This window comes from Protomyctophum parallelum (genome assembly GCF_964188405.1).
Source record: "Protomyctophum parallelum genome assembly, chromosome: 5".
Lineage (NCBI taxonomy): Eukaryota > Metazoa > Chordata > Actinopteri > Myctophiformes > Myctophidae > Protomyctophum > Protomyctophum parallelum.
Window position 1 is genome coordinate 6,161,527 of NC_139702.1, and position 18,972 is coordinate 6,180,498.

Genomic DNA, 18,972 nt, shown 5'->3' on the forward strand with positions numbered 1-18,972 from the left:
CCAAAATGGGTGCCCGGTCAGAATGGGTTAATAAATGTGCTTATACTGTAGATTATTTGATTAATCAAAAAGGTAATTGATTTTTGCAGCCCAGAGAGACAGAGAGAGAGAGAAACAGCTGTCGTCATAACATTTCATTTAGCATGAATATTATGCATGGTGGCATTAAGCATGTGTGCAACGCAGCGTAACATGTGAAAGGGACCGCTGCCTGCCTGTCCTCTGGCTCACTGTGCATCCACGCTGTGTTCACGGACTCATGCTGTGTGTTGTGTGCATGTAGTAAAGTTAACAACTACTTCTACTAGAATCTTACACTGGGGAGAGTGTGCTGTGTTTTCATAATGGGATGGGATTATACAGTAGGATTATTTATTTTATTTAAAAGCTAAAATGTGCGACATAGGCATATAACAGACCGAATGAACAAGATTTGAATTCTGTTGCACAGCTACCAGTATATTATCATAGTCTTCTTTGGCAATCAATTTACGATTTAGGTATTTTGCAGACATGCTTAGCGACTTAACCACTAGAACCTGAGGGAACATTAGCCAAAAACAGCCGATATACAAGCTTGTATATTGCAACTTAAGTCCAGTTCTCTAAGACTAGAGCCGTTAAAGAGTGCAAGATTGGTGTGGCATGAGCCCACCCTAGGAGTCATAAAGTAGTAGTAGTAGTAAATAGAGTGAAAGAAAACAATTACACTGTTAGCTCCACAGAGTCACTAGGTATTGATCAACGTGTTTAACGAGCCAGTCAGACTGCTGGCTGTTATAGAAGAACAAAAGACCCCAAAACAGACCTACAGTACACTTAAAGCACCAACGTATTTAATTTAAATGAATTGTATCATCTATCCATAAAGTATGAGATTTGTTTTAGCTGTTTTTGAGAAAGTTTTAAAGGTATATTCAGTGATTTTACTCAAAAAACCTTAGGTTTCGTTTTTGGCTGTGGGACCCAGCCTTTCGTCCAATCAGGATAGAGAGTCAAAAACGAAACCTAAGGTTTTTTGACCCCCAGGGGTTAACTGGGGACAGGGAGGAACTCCTTATATGGCCAGCACACTCTATAGTAGGGAGGATTATCACAACAAAACAAAAAAATAAGTGATATTTGAATTAAGTGAAATCACTGAATATACCTTTAAAGTGGAAGTGGTTAATTCTCATTCTGTCTGTGGATAATATTCAACCAATGAAAGGTATCAACAAGAGCTTGTGAATAAAATATAATAATAATAATAATAATAATAATAATAATAATGAATAATAATCATATCAATAACCATAATCATAACTATTGGATCCCATTGGAGGTTTCACCAAGGATATGTTATAATGGGGGAAGTGAACAAACAAGACGAGAAGATTGCAGACCCCGGAAACTGAACGCTCCGTCCTAAACGGCAACACTGCTTGAATCCAAGATCATTCTGTTTCTGTGCTATAGGTGTCACTGGTGAGATGTGGGGATTCTCTCTCTGTGTGACACTGCTGAATTCCACAAAGAGACACAAAAAGACTAATAAAAACTTGAATGGTCCCAAAATAATAAACATTTACATTTTATCTATGGGCAAATTATCCACTTTGTTCTTGAGTTGACGATAGGGCTTGTCCTTCTCTTCAGGGCTTATTGTGCAATTAATTGGCATGAACCACAGTCCGCCTCCATGCTATATGTTGGATCATTAGCCTAGCCAGAGCATATGGTTGTCTAAACCTATTACAGCGCTGGATGCTGAATAAAGGAGCACTCTAATGCTCTTTCTTGGCTCTGGGCCTGAGCAGGTTGAGTGGGGAAGGTTTAACCCATTCTGAACGGGCACCCATTTTGGTGTCAGCATCATGTTATGCTTCAGCTATTTAAAAATAGCAGATCTACAAGCTCATATCGCGCCACCGAGTGGCGCGATACGAGCTTGTAGGTCTGCTATTTTTTTTTTAATCGAAGAACGACTGACATTTTTAGAATCTGATCTCAGGTCAGAATAGGTTAATCAGACCAGTGTGTGTCCAGCGGAAACCTCATTATGAATCTGATCTCAGGTCAGAATGGGTTAATGTATGCAGGACTTGATTCACAAAGATCACTGAGAATAAATGGAGAATGTGCACAAGTGGTTTTGGAGCAGAGAGACATGCAGCAGCTCACTCCACCTCTTAACTAATTTCTATCTAAGCCTTTGATCACACACTATATCCTGACCAAGTTGACTCCGTCTCCTACATTTGATTTGAGAGATCCTATATCCAACAACGCCATAGCATGCAGAGATGCATGCTTTGATTGAAATTTGTTCCAAAGTTGTTTGTCATCTAGAAATAGAAGCTACTTGGTTAAACAGCAGAATGTGGTGTGAATGAGTTAATGTCTGTGACTATATGTACCTTATGCTGTTTTCTGACCGGGCACCCATTTTGGTGTTAGCATCATGTTATGCTTTAGCTATTTAAAAATAGCAGATCTACAAGCTCATATCGCGCCACCGAGTGGCGCGATACGAGCTTGTAGGTCTGCTATTTTTGAAAATTTGAAGAACGACTGACATTTTTAGAATCTGATCTCAGGTCAGAATGGGTTCATCAGACCAGTGTGTGTCCGGCGGAAACCTCGTATGAATCTGATCTCAGGTCAGAATGGGTTAATGAATACTAATCTAGGGCACTAGTGTGGCGTCTTACCTGATCATGTAGGTGCCATGTCTGATAATCGGCCTCTGTGCACCTCCTGTTGAAGATGGACCTGAAGTCTATCTTCACCAGCTGCCATTCAGAGCGATGACTGACATGGCCGAATATCCTGGAATATAGCCAAGCACACACGGTCAGGTACAGTGTACTGTACAGTATGTCCAGGCAAATGCACCGAGTAGCACTGGGGATCAAAGAGGCAAAAATATAATGGGAGGGAAAGAAGTAGGCTTATTGTCTGCATCATGCCGGTAATACATGGGAGTCTGTCCCCGTAACAATGCGCTAGACACCCGGGAATGGGAAACTGCTGAGGTGGAGTGCCACAGATCCCAATACCTCCCGCACAACTTGCTGCACCCAACCCGTGCTACTCATACGCTGAGTTGGCGGTGCCCAGGATCGAACCCATGTGACCTTGTGTGACAAAGGCGAGAGCTCTTTTCCGACTGATGGAGCTACCCGGACACTGACACGACAGACTATTTATTCTCAGGTTGCCCGTTGGTTTATGTTACTGCCATTACTGTTACTTTGACATTATCATTTTACTTTAGTTTGCTTTTGTAGATTAGTAGTTTGTGATTTATCACAGCATGTTGTTGGTTATCATCGACAGGAAAGCACTTTGTTTGAGTCAACTGTGCTGTAATAAATAAAGATGACTTGACGTGACACTGAGCGAGCCAAAGGTAAAACAGCTGACTGGCCTCTCTACACACCCACTCAGTCACTCACAACACTTTGTGAGTGACACTTTGACATCATCAAGCTTTTGCTCTTAAGCTGAGAAAGCACAAGCCTAACATTGTGAATATCAATATTTCCCTAGTCCAAAAGAATGATCTGAATCCAAGGTTATGAGACATAAGCAGATAAATATTCTGTCACAAACTAAATTGGGGGGGGGCGTGTTTCTCGGTGCTGACCGCCTCACTATTCAAACCATAGCAAATTTATCACAATCAATCTGTCAATTAGCTTGCGAGGCGCACTGCCATGACAGGCACTTACTGTAAAAAATGAGTACAAATTTATTTATAAAAAGTGCATGATGGTCTTATGAGAACTAATGGTGCGTCTGCTAGCAGAGAGCCTCAAGATCTCAAAGAAAATACTTAACGAAATCACCATTTTCTTCCGGCATTTCCTCAAAACCAGTCCTGTCCCCATCCCTCCCCTAGGCTTGCAAGTCTCATCTGCATCAAACGGAAATGCGAGTGAGTAATCCCCCCCCATTGTCTCCCAAATCCCTTTATTCTCTCGGTGGCGCCTGATCTGAATGCTTTGTTGCACACCGACAATAGCCGATCTACAAGCTCACAACGCGTGGCTCTGTGACGTGTCTGTGAGCTTGTAGATCTCGCTATCTTTGGTGCGCAACCAAAAAGTATGCCATGAGCCTCTCTGCCTGTCATCGCCGGTGCCTCTCTCCAGCTGTGTCCCATCGTTCTCCCGGACTACTGTCACTCTGTCCCCTTCGGCAGGTGCCATAAAACATTGATGTAACTGGGTGAGGAAACATTCTGGTAACATGTCCCAAACGTTCTACATCTTTTACTGCATTAAGAGGAGTGACGCCGGGTCATGCTGTGTATAGAGTCTGCGCCATTCGCTTTGCATTTGAAAAGAAGTTACAGGTTTTGTAGCGCAACTTTCTTCTGTTTCTTTTTCGATCTTTCCTTTTTTTCCCCCAACTGATATAGTTTGATCATTATGATAATTTCCCTCATGTTCTTCAAATGGACAGTTATGCTGTCGCCGGCTGCCGCAGCATTGATCTGAATCCAAGGGACAGACAGTTTTGATGTCAGCTAGACCTTGAGAGAAATCTTTCTTATGCATGAAAGGAAATCAGGCAGTCAAGAATGCTGATTCCGTGTGTGTGTGTGTGTGTGTGTGTGTGTGTGTGTGTGTGTCTGTGTGTCTGTGTGTGTCTGTGTCTGTGTCTGTCTGTACACACACGTGCACACATTACTGTACTTGTGAGGACCTTAATGTCCAAAAGTATAATAGAATATGAAGAATAGACATGAGTACCATTTTCCTGGTACAAATATTCAAGTTAGGGTTAGGATGAGTTATAGAGGATAGTCTTAGGGGTTAGGGTTAGGATGAGTTATAGAGGATAGTCTTAGGGGTTAGGGTTAGGATGAGTTATAGAGGATAGTCTTAGGGGTTAGGGTTAGGATGAGTTATAGAGGATAGTCTTAGAGGTTAGGGTTAGGATGAGTTATAGAGGATAGTCTTAGGGGTTAGGGTTAGGATGAGTTATAGAGGATAGTCTTAGAGGTTAGGGTTAGGATGAGTTATAGAGGATAGTCTTAGGGGTTAGGGTTAGGATGAGTTATAGAGGATAGTCTTAGGGGTTAGGGTTAGGATGAGTTATAGAGGATAGTCTTAGGGGTTAGGGTTAGGATGAGTTATAGAGGATAGTCTTAGGGGTTAGGGTTAGGGTTAGGATGAGTTATAGAGGATAGTCTTAGGGGTTAGGGTTAGGGTTAGGATGAGTTATAGAGGATAGTCTTAGGGGTTAGGGTTAGATGTATGCCCGTTTTATATACCGAGTTGTGCACTGGTGTCGAGCACTGGAAAATAGCCGATCTACAAGTTCACATGTTGTCCATGCCCTCACTAGTATAGTAATAGAAAAGTGTGTGTGCATTCGCACAAATCTCACTCATTTTTTAAATGTCTAAGTTCTGTGTAAACTACGAAATTAGGGCTTTCATTTTGGTGATTTCACTTTCATATAGATCGTGCGTGTAGGCTGTCTCTACGGAATGGTATGAAGCGAAAAGGAAAGGTAAATACATCGTTTTAAACCCCATTTGCTGCTGATGAACTGAAGCAAATGGAATCGTGCACGCACAAATAACTTCTTTGACTATACAATTATATAAACACAATGTACACAAGGAACTTACAGTAAGTGGCAGGCACTCGCTTCTGCTGATTATATGAAAATTACAAAGAGATGCATAGGAGAATAAGGAGAGATGATGAAGCCTGCACTAGCGGACATCTCCATGCAGGCGCGCTGTGCCCCATGCGTGCCGCTCTTTACCAAACTAATTTGGCAATACGGGTGCTTTGAAACTCCACTATCGCTAGCAATTTAGTAGCAATTTAGGGGAAAGCGTGCCAGCGCGCCCATGACCACACCTCTAGTCGCAAATACCGTTGTCGGCAAAAAGGATAGCGGGTGACACTGGACCAAAATACTGTTAAGGGACAGAGGAAGCTCCTATATTAATTTTCGGGCAGTGGCTGAATTGCGGGCCGCATCGCGGGTAAAGGTGGCGACGAAATTGGTGCCCGTACAGTATTACTACTAATTGTGCACACATGCACTCACACACACACGCACGCAAACAGTTTGTTTTCAGCTTCATGCAGGCGGGCAGATGATTCATCACTCACGTCATAATGAGAGTCTCCTCCCCGGGCTCTCCGAGCACGCCGTCCACAAACAGAGGAGAGTTGGTGAAGCTGTACTTGTTCCACAACCGGCCTTCATCAAAGCTCAACCTGCAAGAACGCAGCACAGCATTAACCCATTTAGGACTGAGGCCGATTAACCCATTCTGACCTGAGATCAGATTCTAAAAATGTCAGTCGCTCTTCGATTTTTCAAAAATAGCAGACCTACAAGCTCGTAGCGCGCCACTCGGTGGCGCGCTATGAGCTTGTAGATCTGCTATTTTTCAATAGCTAAAGCATAACATGATGCTGACACCAAAATGGGTGCCCGTCTTCTAAATCATGTTTCTATGTCAGTGGTGCTCAGCCTTTTTCATCACCGACCACCAGAATGATCTGTATTTGGCCGCGGACCCCCATATAAAAATATGTTGTTCCAGGGACCCCCACAGAAGCAAAGATTTGAGTTGAAAACATTCGCTGAGTGATGTGGTTCGGAAGCACTTTCAGAGCAATTTTTACGAACGATATAGAAACACTGACAGCCAATCACAATCCATCAGAAGGACATCTACGATGCAATCAGTCTCTCTCACCCTCTGAATCACATTAGTTTTATAATTAACGGAGATGAGGAGACGATTATAAAGATGAAGGTAAAGATAAAGAAAACTTTATTGTGCATTAAATGTAACATGAAATGAAAATGTGCCCTTGGCAGGCATAGCTATTATGGCAACACCTGGTACAGTAGACTACAACTGTCTCACCTTCTTATAATTAGCCAATTCAGGACGGGAAACCCTTTTGGTGAAAAATAGCAGATGTACAAGCTGCGAGCTTGTAGATCTGCTATTTTTGAAAAATGTGGAAAATGTTGGGCAAATCTTGAATATATATATTCTTTCAGAGCGAACGTTTTTAACTCGTATCTTTGCTTCTGGGGGTCTCCCCGGAACAAGGATCGACATAGAAACATAAGTTTTTTCCAGAAAACTGAGTTAGAAGACATTTTGTAAAATCTGTTCTCAGGTCTAAATGGATTAATCAGATAAGATTATCAATATACAGTATCCTATTGCATGTGTCTTTCAGCACCACTGTCACAGAGGCGTGCGTGTGTGTGTGTGTGTGTGTGTGTGTGTGTGTGTGCGCTCTCCCCCACGCAGCTGCAGACGTCACAGCGTGTTTCTGCCACCGTTAAACAGAGCGTTATCGTTAATTGTTCATCAGTGTGGACGCTCATGCAATTATCATTATCGTTATCATGCTTGGTGTGAACGACCGTTTACAGTAATACATTTCATGAGCTAATAATGACCCTTAACCCTTTTCATTCCATTTTGATATGCAATAATTAGTCCACGACCCATGTTTTATATACAATTTGAAATTACTTTTGTTGAGTTCCTTACAAAACTTGGTTCCACTTATACAGTTTCAGAGTTAAAGCCCGTTCAAAGCAGTATAACTTGATAACTATTATACTTCACCATATTGTCTTTGTTGTATAGTTGTGATGTGAATTCTGCCACCCACTTGAGTTAGGATGATTTTTAAAACGACAACTTTATATAGTCATCAATATAGTTACAGTAGGTACCGGTATATTGCTTGGTGTGACTGGCCCCTTTACAGACCTGCAATATGCCTCAAGGCCCCCCACGTTGTGACTCAGTGGACGGTGGAGAGGACAGAGAGCTACAGTACTTCCCCGAGTCAAACTCTATCCTCGCCATAATTGGTGAGAACCGAACGACAGACGGTCATCACAGTAGAATAAATTCCACCGCCCCGGCAGGGTTTGTTAAAGTAGAATTAATTACTTTTCCCGGTGCTTTGAGATGTACTAATTTGCCTGCGTTTGGCTAACGCGTGCAGGCTCGGAACTCTCTCCTTCCCCTCCCGGGGAATGAGTCACGCTGTGACAAATGGCGGCTCCCAGTAATAATGACTCACCACAGGTGTCGGATGGGGAGAGGAGTGTGTCTTATTGCCACGAGGGCTCCTCCTTGGTCGAGGTACAGCACGGCGTACTCCTCATCAAAGATCTGCACACACCCACGCACGCACGCACCCACGCACGCACCCACGCACACACACACACACACACACACACACACACGCACACACAGAATGCACGGGAAGCAGCTCATTAGCTCTTATACGTAGCTTTTATGAATTACATTATATAGAAAGATTTATATAGATACGCACACACACACACACACTCTTATTAGTAGTAGTATACTTGTGAGGACCCCATCATTTTAGAATGGTTATTTTATGAATAGCATTGTTAATGGTTGAACTATATATCCGGAAATAGCCTGAGCTTGTCGCATCAACATAATATCGCAGTGCTGCTATTTTTTTGTGTAGTATAAATAAATCAGGCATAATATATTTATATAACACCAACCCATAACCTCTTACATGTCTAATCCCAAACTGAACCTTTTCCTAAAACTCCCCAACTTTTGTATTCTATTTTTATATTTTAACCATAAAACAACCATTTATCTTGTGAGGATCACAAAGCAATAATGCCTCAGCAATAATGCCTGCTTCTTAAATTAATTGCACTATTCACACGTTCCTCCACGTGATCAGTCGGGCAATGCAAGACTAGAAACATTTGGTCCTCACAAGTGATACAGGTTCACACACATGAACATGAATGTACATGCTGATGCATTCATTTACAAAAAGACACAGACAAATATCCATGCATGCGTGCAGCGCCAAACTGGGACTTCCATTCAGGTCAGGAGGCCCACCCCCACACAGACCACCCTGCCAGTGGCCATAGACCATACATGGGCACCTGGCGGCCCGGCAGACACATGCAGTCCCCACCATCACTCATTGCGGCCCGCAGGTTAGCAGAATACAGATTATTGTAAGGGCTGTATTTTGCGTGTCTTAAGTACCAGGTCTTATTCCCTAACTTGAGTAAACTAAAGTCCTGGAGGCGTGATCAATCAGAATAGCCAAATGGCATTGATCACGCCTCCAGGTCTTTAGTTTACTCAAGTTAGGCCAACAGGCGCTCCCAGCCTGTGGAGCGGTGCACTCGGTTATGATATCATTAATGTTCCATCCTGTGATTAATCTCCATCCTGAACGCTGAGCGTAACTATTTGATAGGACGGAGACCTCCGTTTATATGCCGCTCAGGGTGTTAACAGCTGCTATGGGGCTCAACCACTAGGGGGTGCCACTAGGGGTTATCGAACATGTTCGTACCTCGCAGAGAAATAATAATTAATGAACTGGTGGGCGTGTGCACATAAAAACGTCATTTTAAGAAATACTGTACACTTATATAATAATAATACCACCTGATGATCATGTTTTAGGGTGGACAAAGTCACGGCACTCCATCTTCTCGAAAAGGGTTTTGGTTATTATAAAAACACTGGTATTTCTTCTTACAGGATTCACAATGTTTCGGCCACGGTTGACGTTTGAGTGTTTGTGCAATACACTGCGCAAAAAACATGGAATACGGATGTGTATATTACAGGAAACTCCCGTTAAACTTTCCAACAAACTCCGGTAAACTCCCAAATTGTACCATCACACCTGTATATTACCGTATATTACTGTATTTTCCCGCTAAACTTGAGGTTTGAGGTCTCAAAATCTAGTGCCCATAATTGTTAACTGTTAACTCCTCTTTTCACGCAGTGATAGAATCCTTCTGACCAACCACCACAGGCAAGCACTGAACCAAAACACACCCATCCATCCATCAACTCTAGATAACAGCCAGTCTATGAGTTGGAGTAGCCTAGATATGATAAGAGTGATTTCCTCTGCATGTTTTTCAGTGACACAAGGGAGAAATCAGTCTCTAGGCAGGCCAGGCCATTGGGAATTGTCCTCAATTTCCCAAAGACCATTCAGGTCGCACGCACGCACGCACTCACGCACACAAACACACGCGCATGCACACACACACACACGCGTGCGTGCATTGCGTTGCAGCCTTGAAATACAAAAAGTTGAAGTTGTTCTCCCACTGGTTTTACATCTCTAATTATTAGAGATCCAGAAAAAGTGTGGAAAACACTGCACGCACGCACAAATGCACTCACACACACACACACACACACTCACACTCACTCACTCACGTCTATTAGGATTAGATCTTGTCATATCAATGTTTCACCGGTTACAGAAACAAGCATCCTAATGTGATGTTGGCATAAGAAGAGGGTCGCCCCCGGGTGTTGTATGCAAGAACTGAATCTAATTACTGCTAAGATTTCATTTGATTATCGCCCATTAAAACACTGAACAGGGTGTGAGGATAGATATCAACAAAGTGGCACATCTGTCAGTCTGCTGTACCCCCCAGCTGGATACGACAGATTAGCTACTTCTTTTGGCTCTTTTGAGAGGGACACAATTGTTTTATTATGCTTTAATCATTAGACTTTAATGCATGTCGGAAACACTGATACCATATCAATCAAAGCATCTAAACTAAAGCTTTGATTCAGAATGAATCGCAAAGCGGTGTCGCACGATCAAAATTGTCAACGTACAAGCTCACAACGTGGCACATACGTGTCGTGTCGATAGCTTGTAGGTCTGCGATTTTGGTGAAGCATAGAATTCCGGTTTGGGCGGTATTGTCAAAATGAAGATATCACTAAAACTCAAACATTTCCCGGATTTCAACATTGACTACCAACTTATCTTTGTTTTCACCACAAATAAATTAATAATATTTATTTTGAGTGCTTATAGTACATAGGCTACAGTACATGTATCATGTACTGTTTTTTTTTTTGTGTCACAAGTGTGCTAAGCGTTAAAATAATTGTTTCCATCCTGATGAAAACAACAACAATAAGTTGTTTTTGAAAATAATAGTCAATTTACACACATGCTCTGCATGTGTGTAAAGATAAAGCAAGCAGCGGGCTTCCACCCACAAACAAGAGCGGCGTGTTATTTATTACACTTTGACTGAAAAGAGGAGAAGTCGCACAGCTCGTAGTCACGATGCAAGTTTTTATTTCCAACATTTCGGCAAACAAAGTTGCCTTCTTCAGGGAATGACATACAAAAGGTATACACCAGATATTTATAAAAGTTGGGACAAAGGGTTAGGGAGTGTCCTCAATCAGGCCAACACCCAAAGTGGGTGATTGGTTGCTGGCAACACTAACTTTATTTGTACATTAAATAGAACAAAAGGCAAAAAGCGACATCAAAATGCAATAGGTCAGTTAATAGAAAAATATATGTAATTATGTATAGGAGCCTGCATTAAAAACATATAAGGTATATAATACAATAGTCTTATAGACAGAGATTATGCAGCCCTGATCCTGTTCCATGGTTGCATGACCAATAAAAGGAGGGGTAAGTACACCAGCAAGATATTAAACATATTATGTTAAACAATAAAAACAAACCCAACCACTTTGGGTGTTGGCCTGATTGAGGACACTCCCTAACCCTTTGTCCCAACTTTTATAAATATCTGGTGTACACCTTTTGTATGTCATTCCCTGAAGAAGGCAACTCTGTTTGCCGAAACGTTGGAAATAAAAACTTGCATCGTGACTACGAGCTGTGCGACTTCTCCTCTTTTCAGTCAACTTTATCTCCCGCGGTCAGCACCTCTTTACTACTGGTGTGCGCTCCAACCTCCTTGTTTGTTTGATTTATTAAACATTAAAATAAGTGCTCTCACCTGTCTCCATGTGTTGTTTAAAATAAGTGCTCTCACCTGTCTCCATGTGTTGTTTAAAATAAGTGCTCTCACCTGTCTCCATGTGTTGTTTAAAATAAGTGCTCTCACCTGTCTCCATGTGTTGTTTAAAATAAGTGCTCTCACCTGTCTCCATGTGTTGTTTAAAATAAGTGCTCTCACCTGTCTCCATGTGTTGTTTAAAATAAGTGCTCTCACCTGTCTCCATGTGTTGTTTAAAATAAGTGCTCTCACCTGTCTCCATGTGTTGTTTAAAATAAGTGCTCTCACCTGTCTCCATGTGTTGTTTAAAATAAGTGCTCTCACCTGTCTCCATGTGTTGTTTAAAATAAGTGCTCTCACCTGTCTCCATGTGTTGTTTAAAATAAGTGCTCTCACCTGTCTCCATGTGTTGTTTAAAATAAGTGCTCTCACCTGTCTCCATGTGTTGTTTAAAATAAGTGCTCTCACCTGTCTCCATGTGTTGTTTAAAATAAGTGCTCTCACCTGTCTCCATGTGTTGTTTAAAATAAGTGCTCTCACCTGTCTCCATGTGTTGTTTAAAATAAGTGCTCTCACCTGTCTCCATGTGTTGTTTAAAATAAGTGCTCTCACCTGTCTCCATGTGTTGTTTAAAATAAGTACAGTGCTCTCACCTGTCTCCATGTGTTGTTTAAAATAAGTACAGTGCTCTCACCTGTCTCCATGTGTTGTTTAAAATAAGTGCTCTCACCTGTCTCCATGTGTTGTTTAAAATAAGTGCTCTCACCTGTCTCCATGTGTTGCCTGCGTCCGAGGTGATGAACACGCTGACGTTGCTTGTGGTGAGCTCTGAACCGATGGAGCCTGAAAACAGAATGCTCTTAATATAGTGGAATAGATGGGCGGAAGCAGGCTGAGCGTAGGGTCAGAGGTCAAACCACTCACCAACCACAGCACTTACTGTACTTGTAGGTAAACGGTGAAATGCATATTAAACTAGATTCACGATAGAAGGTGCGGCGATAGTCTATATAGTGTGTGGGATAAAAAAGGCCCCATAAAATGCTTTATAGATTTTTGCATGTGTGGCATTTAGGCATTTAGCAGACGCTCTTAATCCAGAGCGATTTACATTAAGCAAGAACAAAAAGCATGGGAATACATCACATAAAGCATTTATCATGAAACATGCGTAAGCTAAGAAAGTAACAGTGGAATATCTATATTATGAGACTATACATATAAACTATACATCTATACTACTATGCTATACATATGTACTATGGCGTGCTATGACTATATACAATGCAATTATAGTGCTGTCTACATAACATGCTATAAGTCTGTATCAAATGCTATCTAAGTCTACAGAAATGCTATCTAAGGGGGTGGGGTAAGTGCTATGGGCCATGATGGAGTCTGAAAAGGTGGGTTTTCAGACGACGGCGGAAGATTGGGAGTGATGCTGCAGTTCTGACTGCAATGGGAAGTGCATTCCACAGTTTTGGAGCCAGAAGGGAGAAGAGTTTGGGACGTGTGGAGCGTTGTCCCGGCGTTTTTAGTGAGGGTACTTCCAGTTTCCCTGCGTTGGCTGATCTGAGTGCGCGGGAGGGTTTGTAGGGTTCAATCATACTTGCAAGATATGGGGGAGCCATACCTTTGGTTGCTTTGTCTCTCTCTGATTCGCTTCTATGCCTTCGATTGCCTGCCCTGCATATGGATGACTCATTTTCTGGATCTGTCTGTGTCTGTCTAGAGATCCCTGATCTGGGATCAATATGTTGTCATACTGACGTCATACTGGTATAGGCTACTGCTTTAACCCTTAGTTAGTTAGTTAGTTAGTTCCTTTAAATGTGATATTTTCACTATTTGGGTCCTGATTTCTCTTTTGGGTCACAAGCTAAAACGTTTAGGGAACCACTCCTTTAGTTTCACTAATTTAACGTTGAAATTATTGAAAACATTTCCTTGTGCGTGTTTTCAATGTCCAATGTCCAACCTTTGTAGTACGTTATTGTAGTACAGAACATTATTCAGTCAATGTTGTCCACTAAGTATTTTGATTAAAATGAGTCCAAAGCGGACAGAGTGATTCAACATGGGTTCTAATGCAATAATACAGTGCATTGGGGCAGTACATGTACAATAATACAGTGCATTGGGGCAGTACATGTACAATAATACAGTGCATTGGGGCAGTACATGTCAACTGAACAAACATGCATGAACACACAGTATACAGTATACCGTATACGGCCAATTCAGATTTCTGCATTCATTCTTCAACCTCTCTAACCACGTTAAGGCTTGAGCTGTCCTAATGGTGGCTAGACTACAGTAATGGCCTCCAGGCATTTAGCCGGTAATTGGAACCAGGTGGTTAAACACAAGGCCTGAATACAAACGCAAGCGAAGCAACATAACAGCCCCTGCATGGTAGCGTAAACTCCCACAGGCCCAGTTAGCTTTGCACATGATGCACTTAAGAAAGGGTTACATCTTTCATGACGGGTAACATAATTATTAGGTCAAACTAAAAGTCATATCAAAGTTAATAGTTGATTATCAACTTTCAGAAGTAAACCCCCTCTGCTGCCAACTCACTCAACCATCTACTACAACCACACAGCAGCACCCACCCTGCACCTATACAACCACCCAGCAGCACCCACCCTGCACCTATACAACCACCCAGCAGCACCCACCCTGCACCCTATACAACCACCCAGCAGCACCCACCCTGCACCTATACAACCACCCAGCAGCACCCACCCTGCACCTATACAACCACCCAGCAGCACCCACCCTGCACCTATACAACCACCCAGCAGCACCCACCCTGCACCTATACAACCACCCAGCAGCACCCACCCTGCACCTATACAACCACCCAGCAGCACCCACCCTGCACCTATACAACCACCCAGCAGCACCCACCCTGCACCTATACAACCACCCAGCAGCACCCACCCTGCACCTATACAACCACCCAGCAGCACCCACCCTGCACCTATACAACCACCCAGCAGCACCCACCCTGCACCTATACAACCACCCAGCAGCACCCACCCTGCACCTATACAACCACCCAGCAGCACCCACCCTGCACCTACCACCCAGCACCCGCCCTATACACCTAAAGTACACCTATCAGGGGACCTATCGCCGTGCATAATGTGAGTCCGGCCGTACCCAGATAACAGTGGCTAGACACCATGGCTAAAGGCTGACAGACACTATGGTTACCTTAGGCTAAGGCTAGGCTTCTGTGATGTGATGTGATCTGGCCCTGCTCAACTGTGAGATAACATGCTGTCAGGTTGCCTGTGGGAAATGTGGACCGCTATTGAAGTTTCAAAAAAGTGAGTGGAATTAAGGTAGAGAGGATTGAAGGCTGAACTGCAGTCTCAACGATACAGAATAATGTTGGAAACTCAGCCATGTAAGATTGCACTGGTTGCTCTAAAATGAGGAGTTTCAGAATTCTTTCGCTGCTGTTTCCACCTGGCAGAAACAAGGCCATATCCCATAGGGGGAATACCACTCATCCCCGCCCTCCCCACCCCCCCCTCCCCTCTCCCCTCTCCCAGGCTGAGAACAACACTGTGGAGCAGAGAGCATTATATGGCAAATGTCAAATGCCATTTCTCAAATTTCCCAGCCCCCATCAACCAAGAGTCTAAGAAAGTTATGGAAAATTATATTATTAAGCATTGGAACACACATTTTATTTCACTTTGTGTCCATTCATTTCACGTTATGTGAATATTATTAATATTCACATATTGTCATCTTAAATATGGGGCCCCCTACGTATGTGTTGTCCGTCAAATTGCAGATGGACAGAGAGAGGCTTCCGGACTCATCTCCAAATCTCGCGAGAATGTGTTGCTGGGATAAAGAAATGTCATTAACAAAGTAGATTTTCTCCTGATTTGTCTCGCTAAAAGAAGCCATTTTACTATGAATATCTTGTAAATATTGTGTGCCTTGTGATGATTGGGTCCAGTATTTAGTTCAGTGACCATGGAGTTAAGGAATGGTTCAGAAGCTGTGTTCACGTTCATTCTCCCATTGGAAATGAATAAACTAATAATAATATACCGCCCACCTCACGTAGATACGGGAAGTAAAGCAAAGTTGGCCTCTCTTGCTAATTTTCCTCTTGGATAGTACACCGACGTGATGTCATTGATCACATGACCCCAAGTTATCGACCTCCAGTTATTTATTATATGATAATAGATGGATTATAATCGCAATTTTGATGTATTTACAAACAAAACTGAGTCATTAAGTTATTTTGAAATTCCTCCCCCCGCTTCTACTGTGTACATCGAGCACTCATGCTCATTCGCTGGGTGGAGCTGCTAAAAACTATAGGGTCCTAGAAATGCAGCCTCCTGTACTGCGGCAACATCAGTGGCGTGCACAGACATTTAGAGGGGCAGGTGCTCAAGTGAAAAAAAGGGCACCGCGTGCAGCGCATTTTCGGGCGGGAACCCATTTTGGTGCTATAGCTATTGAAAAATAGCAGATCTACAAGCTCATAGCTTGTAGGTCTGCTATTTTTCTTTAATCGAAGAACCACTGACATAGAAACATAGCTTTAGATTGTGGGGGCCTAAATAATATAGTAGAAGCGTTTATCAAGATTTGATCAATGTCACCATGTTCCACACTACAAATTAAGAAGAAAAAAAAAAATATATATATATATATATTTTTTAAGAGCAAAATTGCCAAAATGGCAGGGGGTGCTCTAGCACCCCCTAGTGTCTATCTGTGCACGCCACTGGCGGCAACATGCTACTCCAGAGGATAGCTCACTTCACCTACCTGATGCCACAATGATCCCAGGGGCTGAGTCCTTGCTGGCGATGTTTCCTGACGTGTAGGGGTTAGCTGACACATGGAGATGGAGATGCAAGGAGCAGTAGGGCTGTACGTAGGACAGCAGAACAAACAAAACAACAACAATTATATACTTTATTCCAGATGCAGATTATGTCCAGAGAAAAGTATACAATGCAAAACACAATTACAATATTATACCCGCTAACCCTCAGGAAGGAAAACTCCAGGATCAAAACCACAGGAAATGTATGATATGAAACAGTACTGTACTGTATGTACATTAGGGCTGGGCAAGTAATAAATGTAATTCATTAAATATATCAAAACCAATATTTAGAATAACCGACTTCTTTATTATCAACAAATCAAAATACTTTTTAAATCAAACCAATAGATTCTTTGATTATCTTAACACTGTATTACACTTCATTGTACAATGGTGGTGTAGGCCTACAGTACACACAACAGAAAATTGTCACATTGTGCCACATTGCTGTCACATTGCTATTTTCACAATAAAAAATACATTATTTATCATAATCGAGTCAAAAGTATGAAATAATCCTGATTATTGATTTGAAGTCATATCGCCCAGCAGTATTCGACATTTCAACTAAAAAGTTCAACCCTAATTCCCAAATCCAAATCATAAGATTCTTCAAAAGCATTGTGTCCCTTATTGGCTTGTCTCACCATTAATTATGATTGGGATGACCTTTACCGACACGGTTCTCATTACAACCCAGCAAAATGCCTGTGGTGCGCGCCATGTTGTGACAGGCTGTTTAGAGGTTTATTAAAACTCTGACATTTCCTGACAAATGACGGTATAATGTGAGAGGATAGCGAGGCACGCTACAGGATTAATAATTACTAACAAACTAACAGCTTTGTCACTGAACAGTTGTCAGTAACACTGATCCTAAAACATACAGTATGCTAATCATGAGATTCTATTTATTTATTTATTCTTCTGTCTTGGCACAACTCTTCACAAACACATCAGTAGGCAATCAGCTTGAACCAGCAGTACATGATACAAAAAAGAAAAGAATAAGCCTCCCGCGGAGTAAAGGATAAAGCGAAATTGCGAACTTTGTAAGCGAGCTATAGGAACCTAATGTACCATGAGAAACATTGAGCTCAGGGATGCTTGTTAGTCAGAGAAAATGCTGTCTTTCTCTTGTCTTTTGATGCCTCTTGCCTGCGTTTGGTAAATGGGAGGACATCTTATTGGGCTGAATGAAAACATCTGACCTTTAAGCCCAGCGGTCTCGGAGCAGCTTTGATGGGCGCTGCTCTTTCTGAGAGCTCCATGCAGCCTCATCAGCGCTGGGATCAAGAAAACTTCTGATAAGGCCTATAGCTTTGATGGAAACTATCACACTGCAACATATCCTCACTGTTTATCCTGTTGTATCCGCTCAGATATACAGCATATAAACCTCATGTAGAATAGATGCAGCATAAACACACACTTACCAAAACACAGTGGATATGGTTTCCTTTCAGGCCGGTGCTTGGAGCCTGCAGTAGCCTCCAGTCTCTGCCTCTGTTGTACGTGATGTACGTCTTCACCTGGTTTTCTGTCCTCTTGTTGGCCAGGAACATCCCCTTAATCCCTGCCACCTAGGAAATATGAACCGCTTTACAATTGTATGAGAATCAACAAAGAAATAGTCAACAATAATAAGAGTGTTACATCGCACACGATCGGCTATTCACACACACACGCACGTACAGTACATATAGGTTATTCAGACTCTGATGGAAATCACAAGCCCAGTGACAAGGACAAATCCTTACAAGCTTACCACTTCTGTATCTCCAGCTAAATCCAATAGTGTTACATACAGCATTGTGCGCAGGAAATGACTGATTGTCTGGGGTCTCCTGCAAATCAATATGTGTCTGAGAGAGTGTGAAAGAGTCCATGCATGTTCTGGGTGGCGTTGGAAACAAGCTTTGGGGATACTGGCATCGTGACTCGTGAGTCAATAACAGTGGCATCATCTGGTGAAACACCGTCCTCTCGAGGAATGACAGATGCTTCAATGTGACCTGAAGCACCGTAATATGCTAAATGTCTGCTTCAGGCCACATTGAAACATATTATGTTGTGTTTGAGGTGGCGACCCCAATCAAGCCAATGGATTTGATTCGGTCACTGCGGGCAAATGGAAGTGGTTTTCAGGCGTGAGAGGTATCATGATGAACAAGTCTAATTATTTGATTCAGAGCTCATATTTTGACTCCAACTAAATTGTGACCATATTTGACTGAGAGCCTGCC

The 18,972-nt window shown here is 42.4% G+C and overlaps 1 protein-coding gene across 3 annotated transcripts in view; it reads right to left on the reverse strand.

Moving 5' to 3' along the window:
- LOC310859344 (VPS10 domain-containing receptor SorCS1-like) overlaps positions 1–18,972 on the reverse strand; it is a 245,180-nt gene that overhangs the window by 50,652 nt on the left and 175,556 nt on the right. For all 3 annotated transcript variants that reach the window (XR_014569292.1, XM_083765827.1, XM_083765826.1), the window contains exons 10-15: positions 18,163–18,309; positions 16,663–16,765; positions 12,608–12,684; positions 8,085–8,176; positions 6,126–6,233; positions 2,694–2,811 (exon numbers count right to left, since the gene is read on the reverse strand). Coding sequence is in view for 2 of the 3 variants with exons in the window: in XM_083765827.1 (XP_083621953.1) it covers positions 2,694–2,811; positions 6,126–6,233; positions 8,085–8,176; positions 12,608–12,684; positions 16,663–16,765; positions 18,163–18,309 (645 nt within the window). In the remaining variant the exon portion in view is untranslated. The remainder of the gene's footprint in view (positions 1–2,693; positions 2,812–6,125; positions 6,234–8,084; positions 8,177–12,607; positions 12,685–16,662; positions 16,766–18,162; positions 18,310–18,972) is intronic.